Raw genomic sequence first — 24,422 nt, forward strand, 5'->3', positions numbered from 1 at the left:
GAGAACAGCGTTTTCTACAACAACCTCCAGAATGTGATGTAAAGTCACTGTCAGTATCAAATCTAGATCTAACTAAAAAGTCTTGTAAGTTTCTTGGACGTTTATAGGCAATTATGGGTGTGTAGTTATTGTGAATATTTTTAACACCTTCGTTTTTTGACAGATTTAGTAGGTCCCAATATTTATGAATAGTATTTCCAATATTAGGTAAGGACGGATTATATGTCACAATAAATGGAAGAACGTTTTTCTTTTCTTTATCTTGTGGCCGTAAGGCATCCTCTTGTGACATCTGTGACACGTGAAGAAACGCTGAATCTATAACCGTCTCAGGGAAATTTCTACTTATGAAGAATTCTCGTAGTTTGCTCAGTGAAGTAGAGAACACGTCGTCGTCGGATATAATTCTCCTGTAACGCTTAGCCTGACTGTGGGGTATTCCGTCTTTACACCGTGTTTTGGATGACAGGATGTATAATCAAGATATTGGTGGTTGTTAGTTATTATGAATTGATAATAAACAATATGCTAGTTGCTATGTAATTCTGGGCATGGTTAAATATCATATAGACAACAACTCAGTTTAAGGATAACTATTTTAATAATATCTAGCTATAGAATTGCAATCCTGAATAAATGTATTTAATAATTATCTTAAAATAACTTCAACAATACTTTAAGGAAATTCTTATGGTCTTGGTGTTATTTATTCAAATAATTTTTGATTTAATAAATGTTTTTTTTAATTCCTGTCTGTATAATGACCAAAACTACAGGAACAAGTAATACAATATTGTAAGACATTATTGTTTTTGAAATATTGTATCTGAAATATTGTTCTTAGAAGTTTTTTGTACATTTATCCTTTATGACAATCAATATACAACAACATTCTTCATTCAAATTACTAGTGAGATGTTATATAATTATAACCATACATTATCAAATATACATATTGAGTATAATGAAACATGATTTTAGCCAAACAGGTCTATATTTAGTAATAATTGTATCGTCTGCCATCCAGTTTTACGTTTAGCTAGGGATTTCTGCTTGTTAACAATAATACACGTTCCCACTGTTACACCAAGCAGAATGAGAGCTGCTAAAACGACGCTCACGGCGGCGATGGTGTTCCGCAACTCTTCAGATTCTGAAATAAAAAAATACACCAATAATGACACCACTAAATCTTCAGCAGACATATTGTTTGATAAGGTATTCTTTTAATGTTATTTTGAATCGTGTCACATGTACGTATATACATTCGCTAATCGTTAACAAATGCTTGAATTGTCTTTCTTATGAAGTACATGTATAATGAAGTGGTATATAATGTTAAAATTATAAGCGGACAATATATATTTGCCTGGACACGCATGTCGGTATGTTCAATCAGGAATGGTCATGTAACTTCTCTATTTGGGGTATAATCATTTATACAGGATTAACCCTTTTGGACCGCACTAGGTCTATACGAACCTGGGATTCGCACACGGAGTTTACTTTTTGAAAAGGCAAGATGTTTTTCGACAAGCGTCCGATGTCTATGATTCCAGAAGCTTATATAAAGTCTAAGGAATACATGTTAGTACAGATATAAGATCCAGAAGAACTTAAAAATACGCAAGGGCTAGAATACTTTGTTAAACAAACAGACCTATAACATAGTCGATACATTATATACTAGTCTATAGACTGTACACATATTTTGTTCGCTGATTTAATGGACTTAAATATAATACTTACTGACAGCTGTTCTTGGTCTGGTGGTATCTTGAGTTCGGAATGCAGCGGTAGTTGACAAATTTGGGTTAACTACATTCGAATCTGGTTGAATTTCTCCTGCAGTGCACCGCTGTAAATATGGTAAAATAAAGTTGTAGTAATACAAACACGTTTATACCGATATACCTATATATACCTTAACACGTATAGGAAATCAAAGCATTAATATGAAAATATTGACCTTAACACGTATAGGAAATCAAAGCATTAATATGAAAATATTGACCAATGCTACTTTATATGTAGTAGGACATAAACGAATATGATATGTTTTGCTGAAACAACATATAAAGAACCATAAAGAGTTATTGTGTGGAGCTCCTGACCTCCGTCCCAACTATCACGTTTTTAGGACCATATATTTTTCTTTTTCTTTTTTTTTTTCTTCATTAATTTAAAATGCGCATCATTCATAACTAAACTAAAAACTCACTCTTTTGTCTGTGAAATAGACAATTTTATAGAAAATATATATCATTACAAAAGCAAACAATATTAACAAACACTTCGTTGAATGTCTCCAGATTCAAACTAATTTTCATTTAAAAAGTAGGAAGCACACAGTGATTGAATTGTCCGTCCGTCCGAACGTTCGTCCTGCAGTCCGTGTCCGCACGACGATAATTATTCGTAAATCTTACTCATATCTGATATATTCCTTACATTTTCGCAGAATTTATTATTTTCCGTTGTACAAATGCTTATATTACAGGTCTGTTCTACATCTCCGGTATCCGGGACTGTAAATGTTCCACAGTCTATCTTAAATGGTGGTACCCCGTCCACTTCTGTAACATCTTTACAGTTTTCAGAAGTTTCATACGGCGACCCTGCAACTGAACAACTGTAAAGAAGGAAGTGCGGTCAAATACATGCTTAAGCTTTTTTAGTGTAAAAAATAACTACATGTATATATAAATTGCGCCAAAACATCAGAAGGCAACTACCGGAAATTTCGAATAATATAATTATGGTGGTCTGTGCCGCTAGTGTCCATGATCACGGACCGCGTACTGTTCTTAAGACTGACTTAGATTTTATATATTGAGTACATTGTAGTATACTATTGAAAGATACGAGTTGAGAAGCGCAGACACGTAGATTCCGTGCAATTTTATAACGTATATGATAATATCTCATTGTCCACCTAAGATGGCGCATATTGTTGGGAGATCCAAAAATGCTTAAACATGACAGATGTTGTATTTTTTATTATCTATTCGGATTAGACTAAATTAAACAGCATTGATGTAAAGACGCGTCTACGTACCCTTTCTCATCAATGAACATCCGTCGTTGATTATTCTGTGTTGCATAGCAACTATGGAGGAATATACCTTTTGCATTTACAAAAGCTGCACCTGAATACAGAAATGAAGTTATAAACTTATGAAAAAATTCACTGTTGACTATGTAATAAGTTTTGAAATTTTAATATTTTATATAACATTTGAAAAGTTAGATCATATTTCAAGCATACTAATATATGTGAGCATACTTATATATTCAAAACACCACTGTTTTAATTAAAACTTTAACGACAACCTGCTGGCGCCGAAAGTGATTAACGTTTGACACCAATGGCCAGCCTACATATCCGTCCAGTCTGATCAGGCTCTAGCATGTAGATATTTTTCTTGCATGTCAGACAGGATTATCTACCGTTTACACCGGTGCTAGAAAACCCTGTCTTACACCCCCCATGTAAGACAAGTCGCGTGCTTTAAATGACGTCATTGCTGCGCGCCTTTTATGAATGAATTTCGTTCTTAGGATGACGTCACTTAACCGTTATGAATGAAGTTGTATGTTCATACGCTACTATAAGAAAAAAGTACGTAATGAAAATATCAGGTTTCGTTATTTCTGTTCTGAAAATAATTGGTATGTAATATGCAAGAAAAAGAATCAAACACCGGCTGTCGGTACAGACGGGAATATCTAGCTCTCGGGTAACTGTTTAAGCGGAAACTCGGCAGAGCCTCGTTACCGCCGTAAACAGTTACCCTCGAGCTAGATATTCCGGTCTGTACCGGCAGCCAGTGTAAGATTCTTATAAAATCCCTTAAATTTTCAACTGGCTGAAGAGCAATGTTATTACACAAATTCAGAAGGTTGTGGGTTAAACAATCTTACTGGCCGGTCCTGTACCACCAGGTGTAACTTCAGCACCAAAGTTGACATTGTTTCCAATAGTGACTGGATCACTTGTTCTCGACAACGCTTGACCATTTGGTCCTTGTAGATTCATATTTAAAGCTGGCACGTTCACTACACTGAAATATACACGTTTAGTTCCAATAAAACGTTTACAAATAAAGTGCCATCAAATTTATTTTAAAAAGTTTTTTTTTATATAAATGGGTTTAGTGTAATCAATTTTAAAAATTTATTTCCCAATACTAAAAATGGCTGCTGTCTAATATAATGATGCAAAGTGAATTCTAAATAAATGAAACTCATGATTTATTTTTGGTTGGACGTTAATGTGATAATATGAGGTTATCATACATTGCTGAGAACAATACTGAATTCTACTTGACGGATACACAACTGTCAAATCTATTTCTGACAAGGCGCTGGCAGAATAATATGATATTCTGAATAATTAATGTTTCATGTTTTTTCCATCTGTGTACCAGTCCAAAAGAATCAGTATCGTACAAAACAATGTATAATGACCTCTTTATTTCACACCGCCATTTTTGGGGAGGCTATGCCGACCCAATGTTAATAACCGTCTGTCAAATCTTACTGCCGCGGTAATCAGGTCAAAAAATAGTACCTTGATTTTTTCTAAGCTGACTCATCACTCATCACAGACATTTACAATATGAAAATATTTTCATTCTTTAATTTCATATCTGCAATTTGTAAAGATAATAATTCTCTGAAAAATTCTTGATTTTTGTTTAAATCACTACTCCGTGACGTCATACTGCCGCGGTAATCAGGTCAAAAAATAGTACCTTGATTTTTTCTAAGCTGACTCATCACTCATCACAGACATTTACAATATGAAAATATTTTCATTCTTTAATTTCATATCTGCAATTTGTAAAGATAATAATTCTCTGAAAAATTCTTGAGTTTTGTTTAAATCACTACTCCGTGACGTCATACTGCCGCGGTAATCAGGTTAAGGCATACGTACGTCTGTAATAAATAGTTCTGGTATGAAAACCCTTCAAAATAATAACTTTATCAATATTTTTTAACAAAAAGCATAAATGAAAATTTATAAGTAAATGCTTTAATTCAGTGGCAAATATTCTTTATTATTTTTGATAACAATTTTCCAATTACTACGCAGCGACCAACTGTTTATGACGGGTCATTAACTAGAACGTTGCAACACCGTATTCTCAATATCATGCATGTTCTTTTGTTGTTATAAACTATTAATAGTCCTTAATATTTTTTAAAGACAAATAATTGTAAACTGTCGCTTACATCAGAGACATGGATCATGCTTGCGTGATAACTAAGGAAAACTAACTTATTTGTACACCCCAGGAGGCTGTACGCGGAAAACGCTCATAAACCGCTAAATCATATAGCTGTTTAGTAAATATTTTGCATACATTTAACTAAAAATTCACTGATGGTGATGAACATATAGTTTGAAAACATTATATTCTTTAACCATTATCGCCGAAAAAAAACTATTTAACTACAAAACCCCTAAGGACCTCCGACAAAATTCCAGCACAATATTACATTTTACATTAGCAAAATAAAAAAAGCAATACTTATATTTTCATCTTACATAATTCATTAATCAAACTTTTAACATAAAAGTATCTTTGGCAATTGACAGATCCCTACTCTGATCTTTTATTTGTATAGGAATAAATTTAAACATGTGCTCTTTTGTTTAGGAATATTTTGTAGTGAAAGTCTTATATATTCACTAATCTCATAATTAGAATTAGACAGGTCAGGAATTTATACAAACAGTTGTTTAGTTAACTATGCTCATTTTAATCCCAATAGAAACATTCAAATATTTGTGGTAAAAAACATGACCAAAGTACCTAGTAGTCGTTTACCCGGTGGTGATCCCATTAAACTGATTATATATTCGAATTGATTAGAAAACACAAATAGAAACATGTGTTTCCGTACAATAAAATCGGAAGTAAAGTGAACAGTTAATTGACAGAAATATGTGGTCAAATATGTTTTAACAAGGAAATAATTATTTCAGAGAAAGACGCAAAGATCAGTATGACCCCGTATTGTGTAATTAGAAAGTTTATTCAATTCTAGGGCATACATCATAATTTGATAGTCCATGTGTAATAAAATTCAAATTTTCAATACAGATTATGAGATACATAAAAAATATTAAAGAATAAGAAGCTTTAATTAAAAAACAAAAACAAAAAAACAAAAACAAAAAAAAACCGCATACATATACAAATTACTTACAGTCGAGCATCGGGAAGTCATTAACATATCTTACGAAACTTTAATTTGAAACCGATATTTGCGCGCGCTGAAGTGATTAATGTTTATTTGAAAAATAAAAAAAAAGAACTTTTATGGTTGTGTTCTAAAAATAATGGGCGGCATAAGAGGAATTTCTTATTCATTTTACAACACTTGAAAAATTACTACAGAAAATGTGTTGTTGTTTTGTTTTCAACAAAAGTGTGTGTGTTTTAAGTTTATTTATACTCGGCGCCGGAATAACCATATGTCCGAGATTATAGCATCTGGGACGTCTTTTTCAAGCAGATTCTTCCTGGAAGCCCATTCTTCGTTCTTTGGTGGTAAAGGAGACGACAATACCGTCAAGGCATCAACTTTCTGACTGACGACAACAAAAACGGCATCTATTAGCGCCAAACCTCCAGAGTAAGTCACGACAGGTCAACCAATCACCTCTGGTACTTATATGATGACTTGACTATGACCTTCCGTGTGCCTTCTCCGCGACGTGCACGCCTCAGGAGGTATTTGGAGAAGTTTCAACAAAAACTTCCAAAACACGCCATTTATAACACCATTCATAGCACTGACGGCTTCGATGTTCTCATCTATTTGCGGGAAATGGTCGACAGGGAAAACCCTACGTAATAACCGCACACCCTGTTAACAACAGATTTTCCGCAGTATATATTTCAAGCTAGTGAGGTTTAAAAATACACGTAGAATCTATCGATTAACTACCATAAGTTGGTTGAGTGTTGGCGGTAAAAAAAGAAGATATAACTTCCTGATCAATTTTCACTTAGGTTGATTCAGTTTTGAATAAGCTTTGCAGAGATGTATTTTTTCAAGAAATATTTAGCTTTAATATTATCCGACGCCGTCAGTAATGAAATGGGATTAATTTTCTGAAACGTGATTTTATTCGAGATTTGCTTCTGGAGAAGACAACCTTCTGTCCGTAGAGCAGGAATATTAATACTCATCACAAGACAGTATCTTATTGATCTCAATTATGGTACATCTAAACGTGCATAATTTTTATGTTCAATAAAAATGTTGCATCACTTGCAGTTGTTATTATCATTCAATAATATTAAAATGACATAAAGTATTATGATGAACAGTCCTAGAATATTTTGATAAGGAACCGTCAGTTGTAAAATGTTATTGTTATCTGATAATGAACAGTCGTCATACTTGCTGGTATGTCATTTATTATTGACAGTTTAGGTTTTTCAAAATTTGCATGATTAACAGTCCGAATGTAGACCTCAATTAAATGTTCTGGAATATTTACAAAATGAATAGTCAACCACATTAACCGTATATATGAATGGTTGAACACAACAGTAAGGATAAATAGCGCAATGTGCATATCTTTTTATTTTGGTAGCATATTTTAAGCAAAAAGAAAAGAAACTATAAGTCTGAAACATTCTCTCATAGCCTCCCCATCAGTACATTCAGTGCTTTGATTTAAATTTTGACAGAACATTGTAACTTTAAGGACAATATATATCATATTGATATAGATTTCTGGACTATAAAAATGAAAAACGAGGCTATATGGGGTATGTACGATAGAAAATGATTCAAACGAGGTTAAATTGATAAGAATTGATCCAATAATTATTTCCGCTGGAAAATGACTGGTGTTCGTTGGTTATATCGTATTAGGTGTGAAATAAACAACGTTATCAAGAATTGTACAGATATTCGCAACTTTTAGTACACTGTATAATTATATTACAAATATTTGTTTGTAGTGACAATTTCTTGCCCGCTTAATTCGTCTGGGGTAGCATTATGTCTCGTGCACATTCGATTTCTATGAGCCTCTGGTTTGTGGAGAAAATCAAATTATTGGTACAGAAGTTAATTAATTAATTAACTAGTTAATTGACTGGTCGCAAATATATGAATGCATAACTGGTGTATCCGGTAGAAAATGATTAACAAAACAAATCATATATCCGTGTATATGCTGTGTGTACACACCTAATCGATGCCACTTATTCATCTATCACACATAAACATCTATAACATCGTGTTTGGTATATATTATACAAAAGACCAAACAAATGCAATTATAAATCTTGCATAACAAAATAAACTTACTCTAACACAGACAATGTGAAACTATGTCCAATATAACCAAGCTTAGCACTTCCGCTAACATTGTTATCTGTTGCCCTACATCTCTGTAATATAATTTCAAATAGATTTTATTGCAAACAATTTAAGTTTATATAGATCATATTAGATATTTAAATATGCCATATGTTTCAACTATGAATAAATGTTGATTAACTAGTACTGGGCTGGAATGTAGAGAGCACGGTAAGTACTCTTATGATTTGTTTAATCATGAAGCTATAAAGCTTCTGTTGTCCATCAGTGGTCAAGGTCAAATCGTCTCAAGTACCAGAGACAATTGGTTGACCTGTTGTGACTAACTCGGGATGAGCCCTTTTTTGTTTGTTTCCATCAAGAAACTTGATGCCTTGGCAGTATTGCCGTACCTCCATCAACCACCAATGAACAAAAATATGTTAAGTAAGATCAGCATAAAATAACCGTCCCCAGAGTGGACCGGCATGGACTTTGAGATCTCGGACTTTTGAATTTCCGGCATCGAGCTAAAATGAAACTAAAACACACTGAAAGTGTCTGTTCGGTTAGCTCGGTAGAGATTGTGAATCGGGCGATCTGGGTTCGATTCCCGGACCATGCAGGTCACTTCCGTTGCGATTGATAATGAAATCCTTTCTACAGTCATCCACACTGTATCTCTGCTCTAACATGCACAGAAGTTCCTTTCGAAATTGAAGGCAACTAGTACTGGCAAACTGCTTGACAGCCTGCAATGGAACGATGCGATGGCTGAACTTTTCTACGCTTACAATGTGCATTACTGCCGTGATCTGGAGTAAAAATACCAACACCATCACCACAAAAAGGAATGTATCTTTGCTGCATGCAACAAGTTTTTAAAAACGACGCGATGGAGAAACGGCTTTAAACGGCCTTGTTGCGGGAAACTCAAGGTTCGAGTCTGACCGGAATTACATGTATATTTTTGTGTCTTACATTACTAATATATCTTATTATTAACCCAAACAATGCTGGTGACAACAAATTCTTTCCATGAGGCTATTGGGGGCATATCTGTATATTCATGCAATACTTTTCTCAAAAATTTCGCTACAGTATGATGAATTGTTTTGTCCTGATTGAAGATTCAACGGGGATAACTGATAGATATTTTGACCATATATTCTGCGAATATACAATACATCGCTTTATCAAGATTAACATTATTATATATTTGATACCTTTTTGCAGAAGTTGTGTCCTGCGACAGTACATTTGCCTGTATTACATCGTACCCTATAGACAGCGTTGCCAACTTTTCGAACAATTATTTGTCCTGTCGATAAAACAAATTTACTGTCTGGTGACGATAAAGTGTCGTCTGCCTCAAAGTCTGACACTGGGGTTAGTTCTGTATTCGGTACAAGGCATCTTGATTTAAAGATAAATATACTGAATATAGGAATATAAATAACTAATAACATACAACTGGAAAAGAATAAACAAAGGAGATCGATCAATGAATCAATCAATCAATCAATCAATCAATCAATCAATCAATCAAACAGCCGGCCAGTCAGTCTGTCTGTCTACTTTTTTTTTAAAGATTTAAAGATTGAATATACCAACATGTTATTAAAAATGTATCTTAATCAAAGCGCTGAAGGCACTAAAAGTATATAAGCAATAGCTTGTAATTTTCAGGGTGACTTACCAAAGAAGGCGGGGCTATAATCATTACAATTTAATAAATAATTTTACTTGTTTTATTGTTATTTTTTCTTGACGATGTATGTGATATATGCTTCTTTTCTTTATCTGCATTTGATAAGTTAAACATTCAAGTCATGATATCAAATAACAGAGATTAAATACTTAGAACAAGGTAGAAAGATTATTTGTTATCTAGAATTGACCTGAACATTTCATCTAAACTATTTGCTTATGACGATCACATAATTAGTAAAACTTATGTATGCACGTTTAAATCACTATAATGTAAAATGCATATATACCCGTTGGCATCAATGAAAGTTGTGGGGTTTGTCATCGCTGCGTTTGTAGAATAAGTACAGCTGTACAGGTAGAAACCTTTAGCATCACGTAAATCTATAAGTTTAGAAAGCTTCCAAATAATTCGCTCTTATTTAAAGATCTGATCGTGTATATCCGTAAAATAGGAATGTGTTACAGCATATACAGGGTAGAGACGCTCGTATTTTAAATGTGCCTGGCATTTCTTCATTACTTTTGAATGAAATCAAAACGGAACAATTTGTATAAATAACGTAATTTGGGTTTTATAATGAATAAGAATATACTTAAATTGGTTATTTACACAAATCACAATCTGTAAATGCTAATTTGTCCATTATGATACAAGAAGTAAAGACAAGAGAAGGTCAGAAAGTTAAAGGAAAAGAATATTAAACCACACAATAGCTAGTTTTTCTATTTCAGGCTCATTGTTTAAACAGCATTGGCGTTATTCTGAAAGAATTTCAAAGTTTGTAGCTATCAATCATAAGGGACTAGAATTTCTTGATTTACATGCAAAATTGACCTCGGCTGAACAATTTAGAAAATGTATATGCATTTTGTTTATGCTGTTACTATAGATATTTTAATATTTCGTACACTTACCAGAACCTCCGTCTATCCCGCTAGGAACAGTCACAGCAGTTATTCGAATGTTATTTCCAGAGTTTACGGATGTTAGTGCCGTAGTTCCAGTTGTAGACGCAGGGAACAACTGAAGTGCTCGTTGCCTGTGATAAATGTATATGGTATATTATCCGTCAGTTAACGATCAAATGAGGAGGAGCAAAAACAGCAGTAGTAACAAATGTGTTCATTCTAATCTGTCCAGGACATAACCGTGTGGCTAAAGTTGCTGACTATGAATCATTGCCCCTTACCGCAGTTAGCTCGAATCTTGCAATGGGATGTATGGGGGTCGGTGCTTCAACTTAGACCTAGAACAAATTCTACGGAGATAACACGGGTTCTTCCTCAACAAGTAAAGCCGAAAAGTCACCCTGTGACTCTTAGCATAAGATACCGAAAAACAGGAAGTTTTTTCTTTTAATAAACGGAATACCCTGATATTGCAAGCGTTTCGACATATATTTACGTGCGTTTAGTTATATTTTGAATATATCATCAAGGGTATAGAACATTTAATGTTTAGCCTCAGTGGCATAAAATGTTTACGATAAATGAAGGCTTTATGTTAAAAGGAAATTTCTATTTTACCAAAAATGACGGAGATACGAGAAACGGCAAACTGGGAATATAATATACGTATTTGATTACATGTTTGAATCTTGTCATCGTCTTTAGAGGCCATTTTTGTAAAACAGAGACTCTAGCCTGGATAAAACTTATAAATAACGAAAAGCTTACTGTTGAACATTGAAGCTTGTTGAGTACGTGACACCGGTGTTAACACTACTTGGACATAAATCGTTGTTTATGCTGGCCGAACAATACTGAAATATAATGATGACATACACACATCACCGAAAGTTAAACAATACTCAAAACTTTCATCATGTAACCAGAAATATCCTTAATGACTTGCTGAAACTTTAGCTAATTAAAACCGTTCACAAAGATTTTAGCGAGCAAGTAAAAAATACATGTACTTAATATTTTATGATTTCTTATTCTTCAAAACAATCACTATGGACATTGTAAGCATACCAGTGTTATTTTTTGTAGACGACAAAACAAATTAGGGAACAAAGCTTACATCCAAACAACAGGGATCATTTATTGCTGTACATTTTCTCACAGCACATTCGAAATAGATCGTGTCCCGGTTATCCAACAAAACCGCCGTGGAAAATTTAGCTTCAAGCTTGATGTGGTTCCCAGTATTGGTGACTTGTCTGAACGATGTAGTGGGTGCAAACGCTGCACCCGTCACTGGCCCCCATCTTTCAAAATTTTAAAAAATAACAAAAAATTTTTAATAAATTTTATAATTAAAAAATTTTATTAAAAATCAAAAAATTTAGGAAGTTCTCAAAAAATTATGTTAATGTTTGTGAAATTAAAAAACCCAAAAAGCAGTTTCCCAAACGAGTAGCATTTGTAAAATTTTTGCAAAGGTAAAAACGTTTTTAAAAATTTAAATTTTTTAGAAAAAAACACTTTTATATTTTTCTAACTGAAGTTTGATATAATTCAACAAATGAAATTTTCTATCCATCATTAAAGTAAGCCAGTGAAAATAATAGATAATTTATAACTCATTTTTACCCGTTTGCATCTATGAATTTTTGTCCGTCAGTTGGGTCGGCAGGGTTTGTCTTAGCAAAGCAATTATATAGAGCAAAGCCCTTAGCATCTTTTAGTTCTGCAATTAATGAAGAATATTAACAGTTTTTTGAGCTTAATGTTGATGTATTTATCAGGAAACTAAAAGTTTACATAATCGTTCATGTTTATATTTTCCTTACTCAATAAAAGATATAGATATGCTTAATTAGTCTTGGTCTATTCAGTGATATACAACTTTGACAATTTTAATCATATACTGTTACTAATAATATAACATTTCTATCATACTATTTGCTCATTTTTATACATTTGTATATATATTTACTTATTTTGTCTACTTATTCTAGTATATATACAGTGCATATAGTAAACTAAATATTGATTACCTGTAGATATATAGTAAACTAAATATTGATTACCTGTAGATATATAGTAAACTAAATATTGATTACCTGTAGATATATAGTAAACTAAATATTGATTACCTGTAGATATATAGTAAACTAAATATTGATTACCTGTAGATATATAGTAAACTAAATATTGATTACCTGTAGATGTCAATCTTCCGTCTGGGTACAAATTTGCTACGTAGTATATGTTAGCGTTTCTTGCAATGGTGTTAACACCCGTTAGATCAATCAGATTTTCGGGGAAAACAGATAAACTGTCCACGCTAAAAGTACAAACAAGTACACAAACATGAGCGGAGCTGTCATATATACATTATATTGTACACTGTCAGTGTACATATAATCATCAGTTAACTGCCCACTTTTAGAAAGTACATGTACCAGAATCAATACATCGGCTATTCTTTTTCTCTCTCATATTGATGCCAAAAAGATCAAATAAATTTCTTTTTAAACAAAGTCAAGTTGTGTTTGTTTTTCTTACACTATAGCTGCAATAACTCATCATGTATGTCTATGTCTTTATCTATATGCTGGTGTCGACATAATTATCTTGAAAAGAGACTCATATGCTCGTCTTCTTTTATTTGAGACAACATAAAGCAATTATAGCATGAAATGAAGAAGAAGTATAACTCTTTAATACTCTTATGTACATATTCTAAATGAAAAAAAATATTAACAAAGATAGTTACTTAATATCAACGAGCGTTTCAACTCGTCCATCTGTAAGGTCGTTAGGGTTACACTGTAGTGTCAGGATAAAGCCGATGTTGTTAGGGTAGTATTCAATCGGGTAGCTGTATGCTTTAACCCGCCAGTTATAAATCCTTTGCCCGTTCACAGTAGTCTACAAGAAAAGCATTGATGCAAAGCATCAAAGGGCGACGCCAAAAGAATTAGATCCAGGTTTGCACCTAAATACTTAACAAAAGATGTGTACTTTATAGTACTACCATTACATGTGACCTGGAGGCTATAGGCCCAGTTTAAATTGAAACTTAAACCAAAAAGAATAGACTCTGTCTTGCCAAGATTCAAAGACAATTTATAGTCAATTAACCAATCTTATAAGACTCATTATAATAAGAAAGAATTTCTTATATAATAAGAAAGAATTTCTTCAGATTTATTTTACCAGACACAAGTCATCAGCATATAATCACAGGCACCAGTATCGGACCTGGGAAGAAAAAATATGACTAGATTGATAAAAAAAACTGTGTTCATAAACCCCCCCCCCCCCCCCCAAAAAAAAAATGTAAATAATGACCCCTTTAAAAATATACTTAGAATAATTAACTTAAAGTATATTTTTAATGGGGGTCATTATTTACATTTTATTTTGGTTTTTGACACTTTTGAGATGAACACAGTTTTTTTTTTATCAATCTGGTCATATTTTTTCTTCCCAGGTTTTAATTTAATTAATAAAATGCAATATTTAAAGAAGAGCATGATTTTTTGCTGCATCGCTTGAAAATAATAAAACAGAATCCGACAAGGGTTTGAGATATTTCACACACTGAACAAATAATTGTAAAGATTACAGCAAAAAACAAAGGAATAAAAGGATTAAATTCGGTATAATATAACAAATAAAACATGGCCTTTCGGGCAAAATGCAAGTTTACGGACTGGTTGGTCAGACCTCGGAAGGTATATGGCCCTCAGCTGCGCTTCGGGCCATATACCTTCCTCAGTCTGACCAACCAGTCCGTAAACTTTCATATTGCCCTCAATGCCATGTTTTATTTGTTAAATGTATAACTAAAGACTACACGTTCGGTCATTAAAATACAATGTATAACATAAGAATACACGCAAGGTCATTAAAGTACAATGTAAAAAATAAGAATACACGCACGGTCATAAAAATACAATGTATAACTAAAGAATACACACGGTCATTAAAATGCTATGTATAACATCAGAATACACACACGGTCATTAAAATACATGCAATGTATAACTAAAGAATACACGCACGGTCATTAAAATACAATGTATAACTAAAGAATACACACACGGTCATTAAAATGCAATGTAAAAAATAAGAATACACACACGGTCATTAAAATACAATGTATAACTAAAGAATACACGCTCGGTCATTAAAATACAATGTAAAAAATAAGAATACACGCACGGTCATAAAAATACAATGTATAACTAAAGAATACACGCACGGTCATTAAAATAGAACATAAGAAGACACGCACGGTCATTAAATTTTAGAATACACGCACGGTGATTAACATACAATGTTTAACTTAAAAATGCACAATATTATCATTAAATTCAATGTATATTATAAGAAAATATGTAAGATTATTAAAATACAATGTATAACATAAGAAAACATATAAGGTAATTAAAATACAATGTATAATACGACGTGCGGTCATGTAAATATTAAAAGAAGACTGAGATAAGAATGTATGGACAATGTGGTCTAGAAAATTGGTCACGTGAAATATTTACCTGAGCATGCGCTGTAATTTACAAGTATTACCTATATATTGCAAAGTCATAAGAAATATGTTTCCATTCTACATGTGTGTTTAAGAATTTATAATCAAATGAACGGTAAGTATGAAAATATGATAAAATGTTAGTTTTCATGATTGTTCTCAGCAATAATATAACATATACCTTTGTCATACCGCAACTATTTATCATTTCGGAATCGTCGTTCATGTTGATTTTAGAGGTAACGTAAAATGGGGAAACTATATTTCCTGAACCAGATATCACACACGATGTGATCTCCACTTCTTCAGCATCAATGGCATTCAATCTTGTCGCATGTGCATTCACATCATATACAAACAACTCAAGACGTAATTGATTTGAAGGGTGAAGTGAGCACTTGTAATAGCCTATCAATATATCAAATGATATATCACATATAGTGTGATGTAAAATGACGCCTGTCAATATATCAAATAATATATCAAATAAAATGTGATGTAAAATGACGCCTGTCAATATATCAAATAATATATCAAATACAGTGTGATGAAAATTGACGCCTATCAATATATCAAATAATATATCAAATATAGTGTAAAGTGACGCCTTTCAATATATCAAATATAGTGTGACGCAAAATGACGCCTGTCAATCAAGTATATCAAATAATATATCAAAATAAAATGTGATGAAAATTGACGCCTGTCAATATATCAAATAATACATCAAATACAGTGTGATGTTAAATGACGCCTGTCAATATATCAAATAATACATCAAATATTATACAAATATGGACTTTTTAGCTGTTGAATATGATGTGATATGTACTGAAAAATTAATATTGACCTCGGCGATAGCCGAGGTCAATATTAATTTTTCAGTGATATAGCCGAGGTCAATATTAATTTTTCAGTACATATCACATCATATTCAACAGCTAAAAAGTACATATCTGTTTTATTATATAATCTATAAATAGCTTTTATATGGCTTATCACATCTGCCATTGCATACGACGGAAATCCATTGGCATGCTAATCCCTATTTTTCTTAAAAATGAAAAACGGTAACTAAAATAGACTAATTTGACTCTCATGTACACTAAACTGAACGTTTCTTCAGAATAATAGCAACAAAATCTATTTTTAGAAGAAAAACCGGTGAATATACTCTGAAAATCTATTTTTAGGAAAAAAACAGTGAATATACTCTGATATTGACCTGTTATTTTTTACAAAAAGTTGCTTGTTAGCCAATCAGGGAAAGGCATTTCAAAGCTATTTATAGATTATATAATAAAGTGCGATGTAAAATGACGCCTGTCAATATATCAAGTAATATATCAAATAAAATGTGATGTAAAATGACGCCTGTCAACATATCAAATAATATATCAAATATTGTGTGATGTAAAATTTTGTCGCCATATTAAAGAAAACCGAATACCCAGTCAATCAAAGCTTTATTTGTCCATTGATAGAGATTACTCAGAATAGACGAAAATCATTTCATTTATATATAGATTACAATGGTAAATGTATTATTTAAATAATTACCTTTTAGACTGATGTCTTTTATTGTAGACTGTGTATGAACACATACAACTATCTGAAATGTAAAAACATAACCTGATCATAGCGGACGCATGTTTCAGCTTAATTTCTCAGTATCCACTTTTGGAACTTTATCAATGTCTATCAAGGGGTGGGGGAAGGGGTCGCGGTTCACGGACCTAGTAATACAAATACACGTGAAACATTGATTGATAATGTAACTCATACAAATGTTGACACAGATTAAGATGAAACTTTAAGCATCTGATTAAATATGAAAGATAAAAAAAAAAGTAGTTAGACCAAGAAGCGATAACAAAATTAGTTCCTTTTTAGCTTACCCTATGTTATTTGTTGCACAATGTTTAAATTGTCCTTTTGTTATTCAAATAGCAAACATATTTTCTATCAGTTAAAGATTTATTAGAATTATTGAAATTATTTAACAATTTCAAGAAAAAAATGAAAATTTCACAGGTATAAATACGATTTTTGTCACAAAATGTGTTCACATCTTTAAATCTTTTTACCAGAAGGCTGCAGTCAACAATGGTGTAACTATGTAATACCAGACTTTTTGTTGTTTTTATTTATCTATCGTGTTTGAGATATGATTATGTTAATAAGCATTGTCATAGTTGTATAATATATGTAGAAGGCAAACGCTGTATTTAAAACGGCATATTTACCAGCAGCAGACAATAAACACTGTAAACGCTTGAAAACCTCATGATGGAAACTCACTGAAAATGAAAAAATTTTACATATCAAAATATGTTGGAAGATTAATAAAGTTTGCTATCTAGATTTAAATTACTTCTGACGTTTGTATGTAGCCAACTGTAGTTACTTATTCCATAATACCAGGACACAATCAAATTACTGTGACAAATGTTCGGATGCCAAGTAGGATAAATCGAGGGATTTTCGTTTCCTATAGTAATATGTTATGTATATAATAAGCATAAACAAAATAAAATACATGTAGACTGCATGACTATCTTATCATTGCACATATAAAGGACATTACCCGGAGAAAAATGAAACTAAAACAGACTATATTGTTCTATTAAAGGGAATTATTCTAAACACAGGCTATTTACCGAATAGAAAAATAAATTAAACGTTGTACTCAATACTATCGCCAGATAACGTTAAAAACCGTGATTAAATATTATTTACAGGGAGTTCATTTGATTAAATATTAAACTTTTCTTACAATACCTTAAAAATATAGTCAAGAAAAAAGGCATAAAGGATTTAAAATGATTCACCAAGAAAAACATACCTCTTTATATGTTATATTCCTCCATTTGTTGAACGACATACATGGATGAAATGAGGAATTGATCAAGCATATACAGATGTAACCGTGTGTAACTAGGCATATCCTTGTCAAACTCTACTTCATATATTTTAATAAAAAACGAAATCTTTATTCTTTACATCGTTTAAATCACACATTTATTTGCTATTTGCAACTGAAACATCATGACTTGACGTCTTTTTTTCTAATTTCATTAGTAATATATGGTTGTTATGTTTAAACAGTGAAATCTGCAGACACCTTGCTCAGTTCGTACATACTACTACATTAAATTGGAGTGGTATTCGGTAAATAGCCTTTGTTACCGAGGATGCCTTGCTAAATGAAATGAAGATCTTTTGATTTTTTGAACAGCTAGAATTATAGAAAAATAAATGTTTATCACATGCATAAAAGTCAACGCATGAGATAGAAGTGTTTTAGATATCATTTAAAAACATATTTGCTACATCTTCAAATGATATCATACAACAGAATAATTTAGTAATATCGACATAGTGACTTTTATTATTTACAGTAAAGTTGAAATATGCTGCATGGTCATAAAACTTGCTAGTTTTGAATTCATTGATAATCTAAAATAAAGATTTAGAATGATTTGTAATATGATTTGCAAAGTATCTGCTTATATAATTGGTGTACCACAAAAAAGTTACAATATTAAATTGTTCGTGACATGGTAAATGTGTTTAGGGTTTGAAATTTTCTTCTAAATTCATCTGGGTGTAACTAAAATTTAATATAGGGTGTTTCCTCAAGTTAAATTACATAGATTAAGTGACCTGAAACAGAATATGATGCAGCGTTAACCATGCGGAACTATTTTCCTCCACCCGAAGATGCGGGATAGCATGGTTGACTTCACCTATATGATCTGTAAAATATTACCTCGACTCACTCAAGGAGGGAAAGGGGAGAGAAACGTGTAAAAAAATTTGTAGTTACAAAGGACATTTGTCTTTGCCTGAATTTGTAAGATTCAAAGTTACGGATTTCGCAAAACTGAAAGCTGATTAATTCGATGTAATGTTATGAATTTACGTTACATAAATCTAAATAGATAGCAGATACGTAGAAAACGTCTTTTAGACAATTTTAAGTGTAAAGCTAAACAGATGCTACATGGAATATAAAATATAATTGTTTAAATTTTGAAAAATAATCATTCCAAAATACCATTATGTTAGTATACACTATTTCCTCAAGAGCCAAAGGCGCATGCACAAAATTATTGTGTGTTAAAATTTAATAAGAGAAACAGTCTATGTTACAAATCTTCCAACAATCGACCATAAAATTATTGAAACAACCTTACCATTAAAATATTTTGCATGATGATAGCTTCTTTACGTCAAGACACTTGCTCAGTGTATGAAATGCGACAATTGAGAGAGCACGTTTGGTACTAGTCGTATTATTGTAATGAAATACTCTTGAACTGTAGATCAACTTTACAGAGAATATGGAGGGATTGTCGGTGTCTGTCTCAGCACCCACGTCAGTCACCGTGTCCTTAAGTTGCTAACAACAATAGCTGCTATAAAACTCTTGATTAAATAAACTATATATTAATCATTACGATTTTACATGGCAAAGAAATTAAGAAGTAAATATGCTGCCATAATTTAAAACAACTATTCAGAGGCATTTGATAAAAAAAAAGTATCACCATTTCTGCTTTAGTGTGAACTTAAAAAGATAAAAATAAGAATAAAAATCAAAGCACTGAATGTACTGATGGGGAGGCTATGACAGAATGTTTCAGGCTTATAGTTTCTTTTCTTTTTGCTTAAAATGTGCTGTTAAATAAGAAGATATGCACATTGCGCCATTTATCGCTCAGCCATTCATATATATGGTTAATATGGTTGACTATTCATTTTGTTAATATTCCAGAACATATCATTGAGGTCTACATTCCGATTGTTAATCATGCAAATTTTGAAAAACCTAAAAAACCATTTATAAAATGACACACCAGCAGGTATGACGACTGTTCATCATATAAGATCATAATTTACCATTTTTACAACTGACGGTTCCTTATCAAAATATTCTAGGACTGTTCATCATAAAATACTTTATGTCATTTTAATATCATTGAATGATAATAACAACTGCAAGTTAAGCAACATTTTAATTGAACATAAAATTATACATTATTTACATGTACCATAATTGAGATCAATAAGACACTGTCTTGTGATGAGTATTAATATTCATGCTCTACGGACAGAAAGTTGTCTTCTCCCGAAGCAAATCTCGAATAAAATCACGTTTCAGGAAATTATTCTCAATTTCATTACTCGTCGCTGACTTTGACGGCTTCGGATAAATTTAAAGCTAAATATTCTTGAAAAATACATATCTGCAAAGCTTATTCAAAATTGAATCAAACCTAAGTGAAAATTGATCAGGAAGTTATATCTTCTTTTTTTTACCAACTTATGGTAGTTATTCGATAGATTTTAAACCTCACTAGCTTGAAATATATACTGCGGTAAATCTGTTGTTAACAGGATGTGCGGTTATAAACGTAGGTTTCCTTGTCGACCATTTCCCGCAAATATGATGAGAACATCGAAGCGTCAGTGCTATGAATGGTGTTATAAAAAGCGTCTTTTGGAGGTTTTTGTTGAAACTTCTCCAAATCCCTCCAGAGGTATGCACGTCGCGGAGAAGGCACACGGAAGGTCAAGGTCAAGTCATCTCAAGTACCAGAGGTGATTGGTTGACCTGTCGTAACTTACTCTGGAGGTTTGGGGCTAATGAATGCCGTTTTTGTTGTCGTCAGTCAGGAAGTTGATGCATTGACAGTACTGTCGTCTCCTTTACCACTAACGAACGAAGAATGGCTACCAGGAAGATTCTGCTTGAAAAAGACGTCCCCGATGCTATAATCTCGGACATATGGTTATTCCGGTGCCGAGAATAAATGAACTTAAAACACACACTCTTGTTGAAAACAAAACAAAAAAAACAACAACATATTTTCTGTAGTAATTTTTCAAGTGTTGTAAAATGAAAACGAAATTCGTCTTATGCCGCCAATTATTTTTAGAACACAAACATATATAACTTCTTTTTTATTTTGCTTTATTCAAATAAACATAAATCACTTCAGCGCGCGCAAAATATCGTTTTCAATTTAAAATTTCGTAAGATATGTTTTGATGAATTTCCGATGCTCGACTGTAAGTCATTCGTATATATATGCGTTGTTTTTTTTTTTTTTTTTTTTTTTTAAAGCTTCTTATTCTTTAATATTTTTATGTATCTTCATAATCTGTATTGAAAATTTTATTACACATGGACTATCAAATTATGATTCGTTGCCCTAGAATTGAATAAACTTTCTAATTACACAATACGGGGTCATTCATTTGATTGAAGACTGATCTTTGCGTCTTTCTCTGAAATAATTATTTCCTTGTTAAAACATATTTGACCACATATTTCTGTCATTTAACTGTTCACTTTACTTCCGATTTTTGTTGTACCGAAACACATGTTTCTATTTGTGTTTTCTATTCGAATCTATAATCAGTTTAATGGGATCACCACCGGGTAAACGACTACTAGGTACTTTGGTCATGTTTTTTACCCCAAATATTTGAATGTTTCTATTGGGATTAAATGAGCGTAGATAACTAAACTACTGGTTGTATAAATCCCTGACCTGTCTAATTCTAATAATGAGATTAGTGGATATATTAAGACTTTCACTACAAAATATTCCTAAACAAAAAGAGCGCATGTTTAAATTTATTCCTTTACAAATAAAAGATCAGAGTAGGGATCTGTCAATTGCCAGACATATTTTTAAAAGATACTTTTATGTTAAAAGTTTGATTAATGAATTATGTAAGATGAAAATATAAGTATTGCTTTTTTTATTTTGCTAATATTAAATGCAATCTTGTGGTGAAATTTTGTGGGAGGGTCCTTACGGATTTTGTAGTTAAATAGTTTTTTTTTCGGCGATACATGGTTTAAGAATATAATGTTTCAAACTATATGTTCATCACCATTAGTGAATTTTTTTAGTTCTAAATGTATGCAAAATATTTACTAACAGCTATATGATATAGCGGTTAATGAGCGTTTTCCGCGTACAGCCTCCTAAGGTGTACTAATAAGTTAGTTTTCCTTAGTTATCACGCAAGCATGATCCATGTCTCTGATGTAAGCGACAGTTTACCATTATTTGTATTTTTATTTGTCTTTAAAAAAATAAATATTAAGGACTATTAATGGTTTATAACAACAAAAGAACATGCATTATATTGAAGACTACGGTGTTGCAACGTTCTAGTTAATGACCCGTCATAAACAGTTTGTCGCTGCGTAGTAATTGGAAAATTGTTATCAAAAATAATAAAGAATATTTGCCACCTAATTAAAGCATTTATCTATAAATTTTTCATTTATGCTTTTTGTTTAAAAAATATTGATAAAGTTATTATATAGAAGGGTTTTCATACCAGAACTATTTATTACCAACGTACGTATGCCTAAACCTGATTACCGCGGCAGTATGAACGTCACGGAGTAGTGATTTTGAAAAAATAAACAAAAATCGAGAATTATTATCTTTACAAATTGCAGATATGAAATTAAAGAATGAAAATATTTTCATATTGTAAATGTCTGTGATTAGTGATGAGTCAGCTTAGAAAAAATCAAGGTACTATTTTTTGACCTGATTACCGCGGCAGTAAGATTTGACGGACGGTTATTAACATTGGGTCGGCATAGCCTCCCCAATAAGTGCAATTTCTGAATGTTTTATTTATTACAAAATAGAAAAATATCATTCTTTAGTAATTAAATGTCCAAACGACACTTTTGGGGCATGCATTTGTTTCTAAGTTGGTCCTTAAACAAAAACAAAAAAAAACCCCGAAAAATCCCTACAATGCATAAAGCTATGATGGTGAAAACGTGCTGATGCGATAGTAAGCAAGTGAAATCACCCTTTGCGCAACGTAGGTACCCGAGCTAGAACAAAGACAGGGTTTTATCTGAGAAGAGCAGCTCTGACTTTCATATAAAATAATTACAATCCTTGTTTTTCTTTGTAATTGGAGGGCTAATACGTCCGTCATACAGAATTCGAAAATGCGTTCTCATTCTTTGTTTCTGCACTTATATTTTGTGTGCAAAGCGAAGTCCCTACATTCGCTAAAACAAGATCTGATAGAATAAATAAAAGAAGATCTAAACATATTGAGGTTTGTGATTCCTTTTCAATAAAAGGAGTTTGTATGGCCAAGAAGCTGCTATATAGAGGGGGTTTCTAAAAAAAATAATGGTTTATTCTGTGAATTATTTTTAGTGTCTAAAAGTTCTTGAATCTTACCGAAATGTAATTGCAAGGATTACTTAGAGGACGTAAATTTTTAAGAAGTTTTTAATTCATTACTTAACAGAACATAAGTACCTGAAGATTACAGAATATTGTTTGTATATTGGTTTGTTCAGACGGTAACAAAATCTCATTATCTGGTTTTAGAGAAGATAATTCTGTTTTGTTCAGCATTAGTATGCAATATGATATTCTAACGTTATCTCACCGGTACGTTCGCTGCTGGTCAAGACGGAATGAGCAAAACAAGATTAGTCAACAGTCCACTATAAAGTGTCTACAAATATTCCAGGTAACTACATAATGCCGTAGTTATTCAAAGAATTAGCATATATAGATTAACATTGTTGTTGTTTTTGAAGGATCATCAGTGTTCATAAATGTAGTGTTCGATAGAAAACTAAAGATTGCCGACTACACAGTCTAATACAAGAGCAGAAACAATATAAGAGAGAAAATATGTTATTACCAATACATATAAGTTTAAAAATTACACAACGAACCCAGCAAAGCAAATTGGATGGATTTTTATTAAAGCCATTCTGAAATTTTCAAATATAACAAAATGATTTGGTAATATATATCTATTAGTTTATGGACTTGATTTATAAATTACATCCTACTGCAGTTTCCTGAATATGTATAATGGGTCTGCCTAGCTTTTAATTTGGTAC

At 32.1% G+C, this 24,422-nt stretch overlaps 1 protein-coding gene across 1 annotated transcript; it reads right to left on the minus strand.

The window, feature by feature from the left end:
* Positions 1-582: 582 nt before the first annotated feature.
* Positions 583-18,433, minus strand: LOC132759175 (uncharacterized). The gene is made up of 18 exons (XM_060750899.1): positions 18,342-18,433; positions 17,743-17,796; positions 17,057-17,108; positions 15,678-15,904; positions 13,718-13,872; positions 13,161-13,285; positions 12,589-12,685; positions 12,077-12,263; positions 11,728-11,813; positions 10,966-11,090; positions 10,338-10,431; positions 9,564-9,753; positions 8,347-8,429; positions 3,925-4,064; positions 3,059-3,149; positions 2,452-2,632; positions 1,750-1,858; positions 583-1,153 (listed from the first exon to the last, which is right to left on the minus strand). Exons 2-18 carry the CDS (start codon positions 17,782-17,784, stop codon positions 978-980), a joined length of 2,160 nt encoding a protein of 719 aa, XP_060606882.1. The 5' UTR covers positions 17,785-17,796; positions 18,342-18,433; the 3' UTR covers positions 583-977.
* Positions 18,434-24,422: the final 5,989 nt, after the last annotated feature.

Source organism: Ruditapes philippinarum, unplaced genomic scaffold (assembly GCF_026571515.1).
Source record: "Ruditapes philippinarum isolate M1 unplaced genomic scaffold, ASM2657151v2 ctg132_1_1_1_1, whole genome shotgun sequence".
NCBI classification, from domain to species: domain Eukaryota; kingdom Metazoa; phylum Mollusca; class Bivalvia; order Venerida; family Veneridae; genus Ruditapes; species Ruditapes philippinarum.

Bases quoted from the DNA above. Each gene is read 5' to 3' on its own strand.
- LOC132759175 (XM_060750899.1), bottom strand. From the start codon at position 17,784: ATGAGGTTTTCAAGCGTTTACAGTGTTTATTGTCTGCTGCTG. The intron at 11,091-11,727 runs GTAAGCTTTTCG...CATTTATCACAG, and splicing joins ACAAGCTTCAATGTTCAACA to GCAACGAGCACTTCAGTTGT. The intron at 9,754-10,337 runs GTATATATGCAT...CTTTAAATCAAG, and splicing joins ACTTTCATTGATGCCAACGG to ATGCCTTGTACCGAATACAG.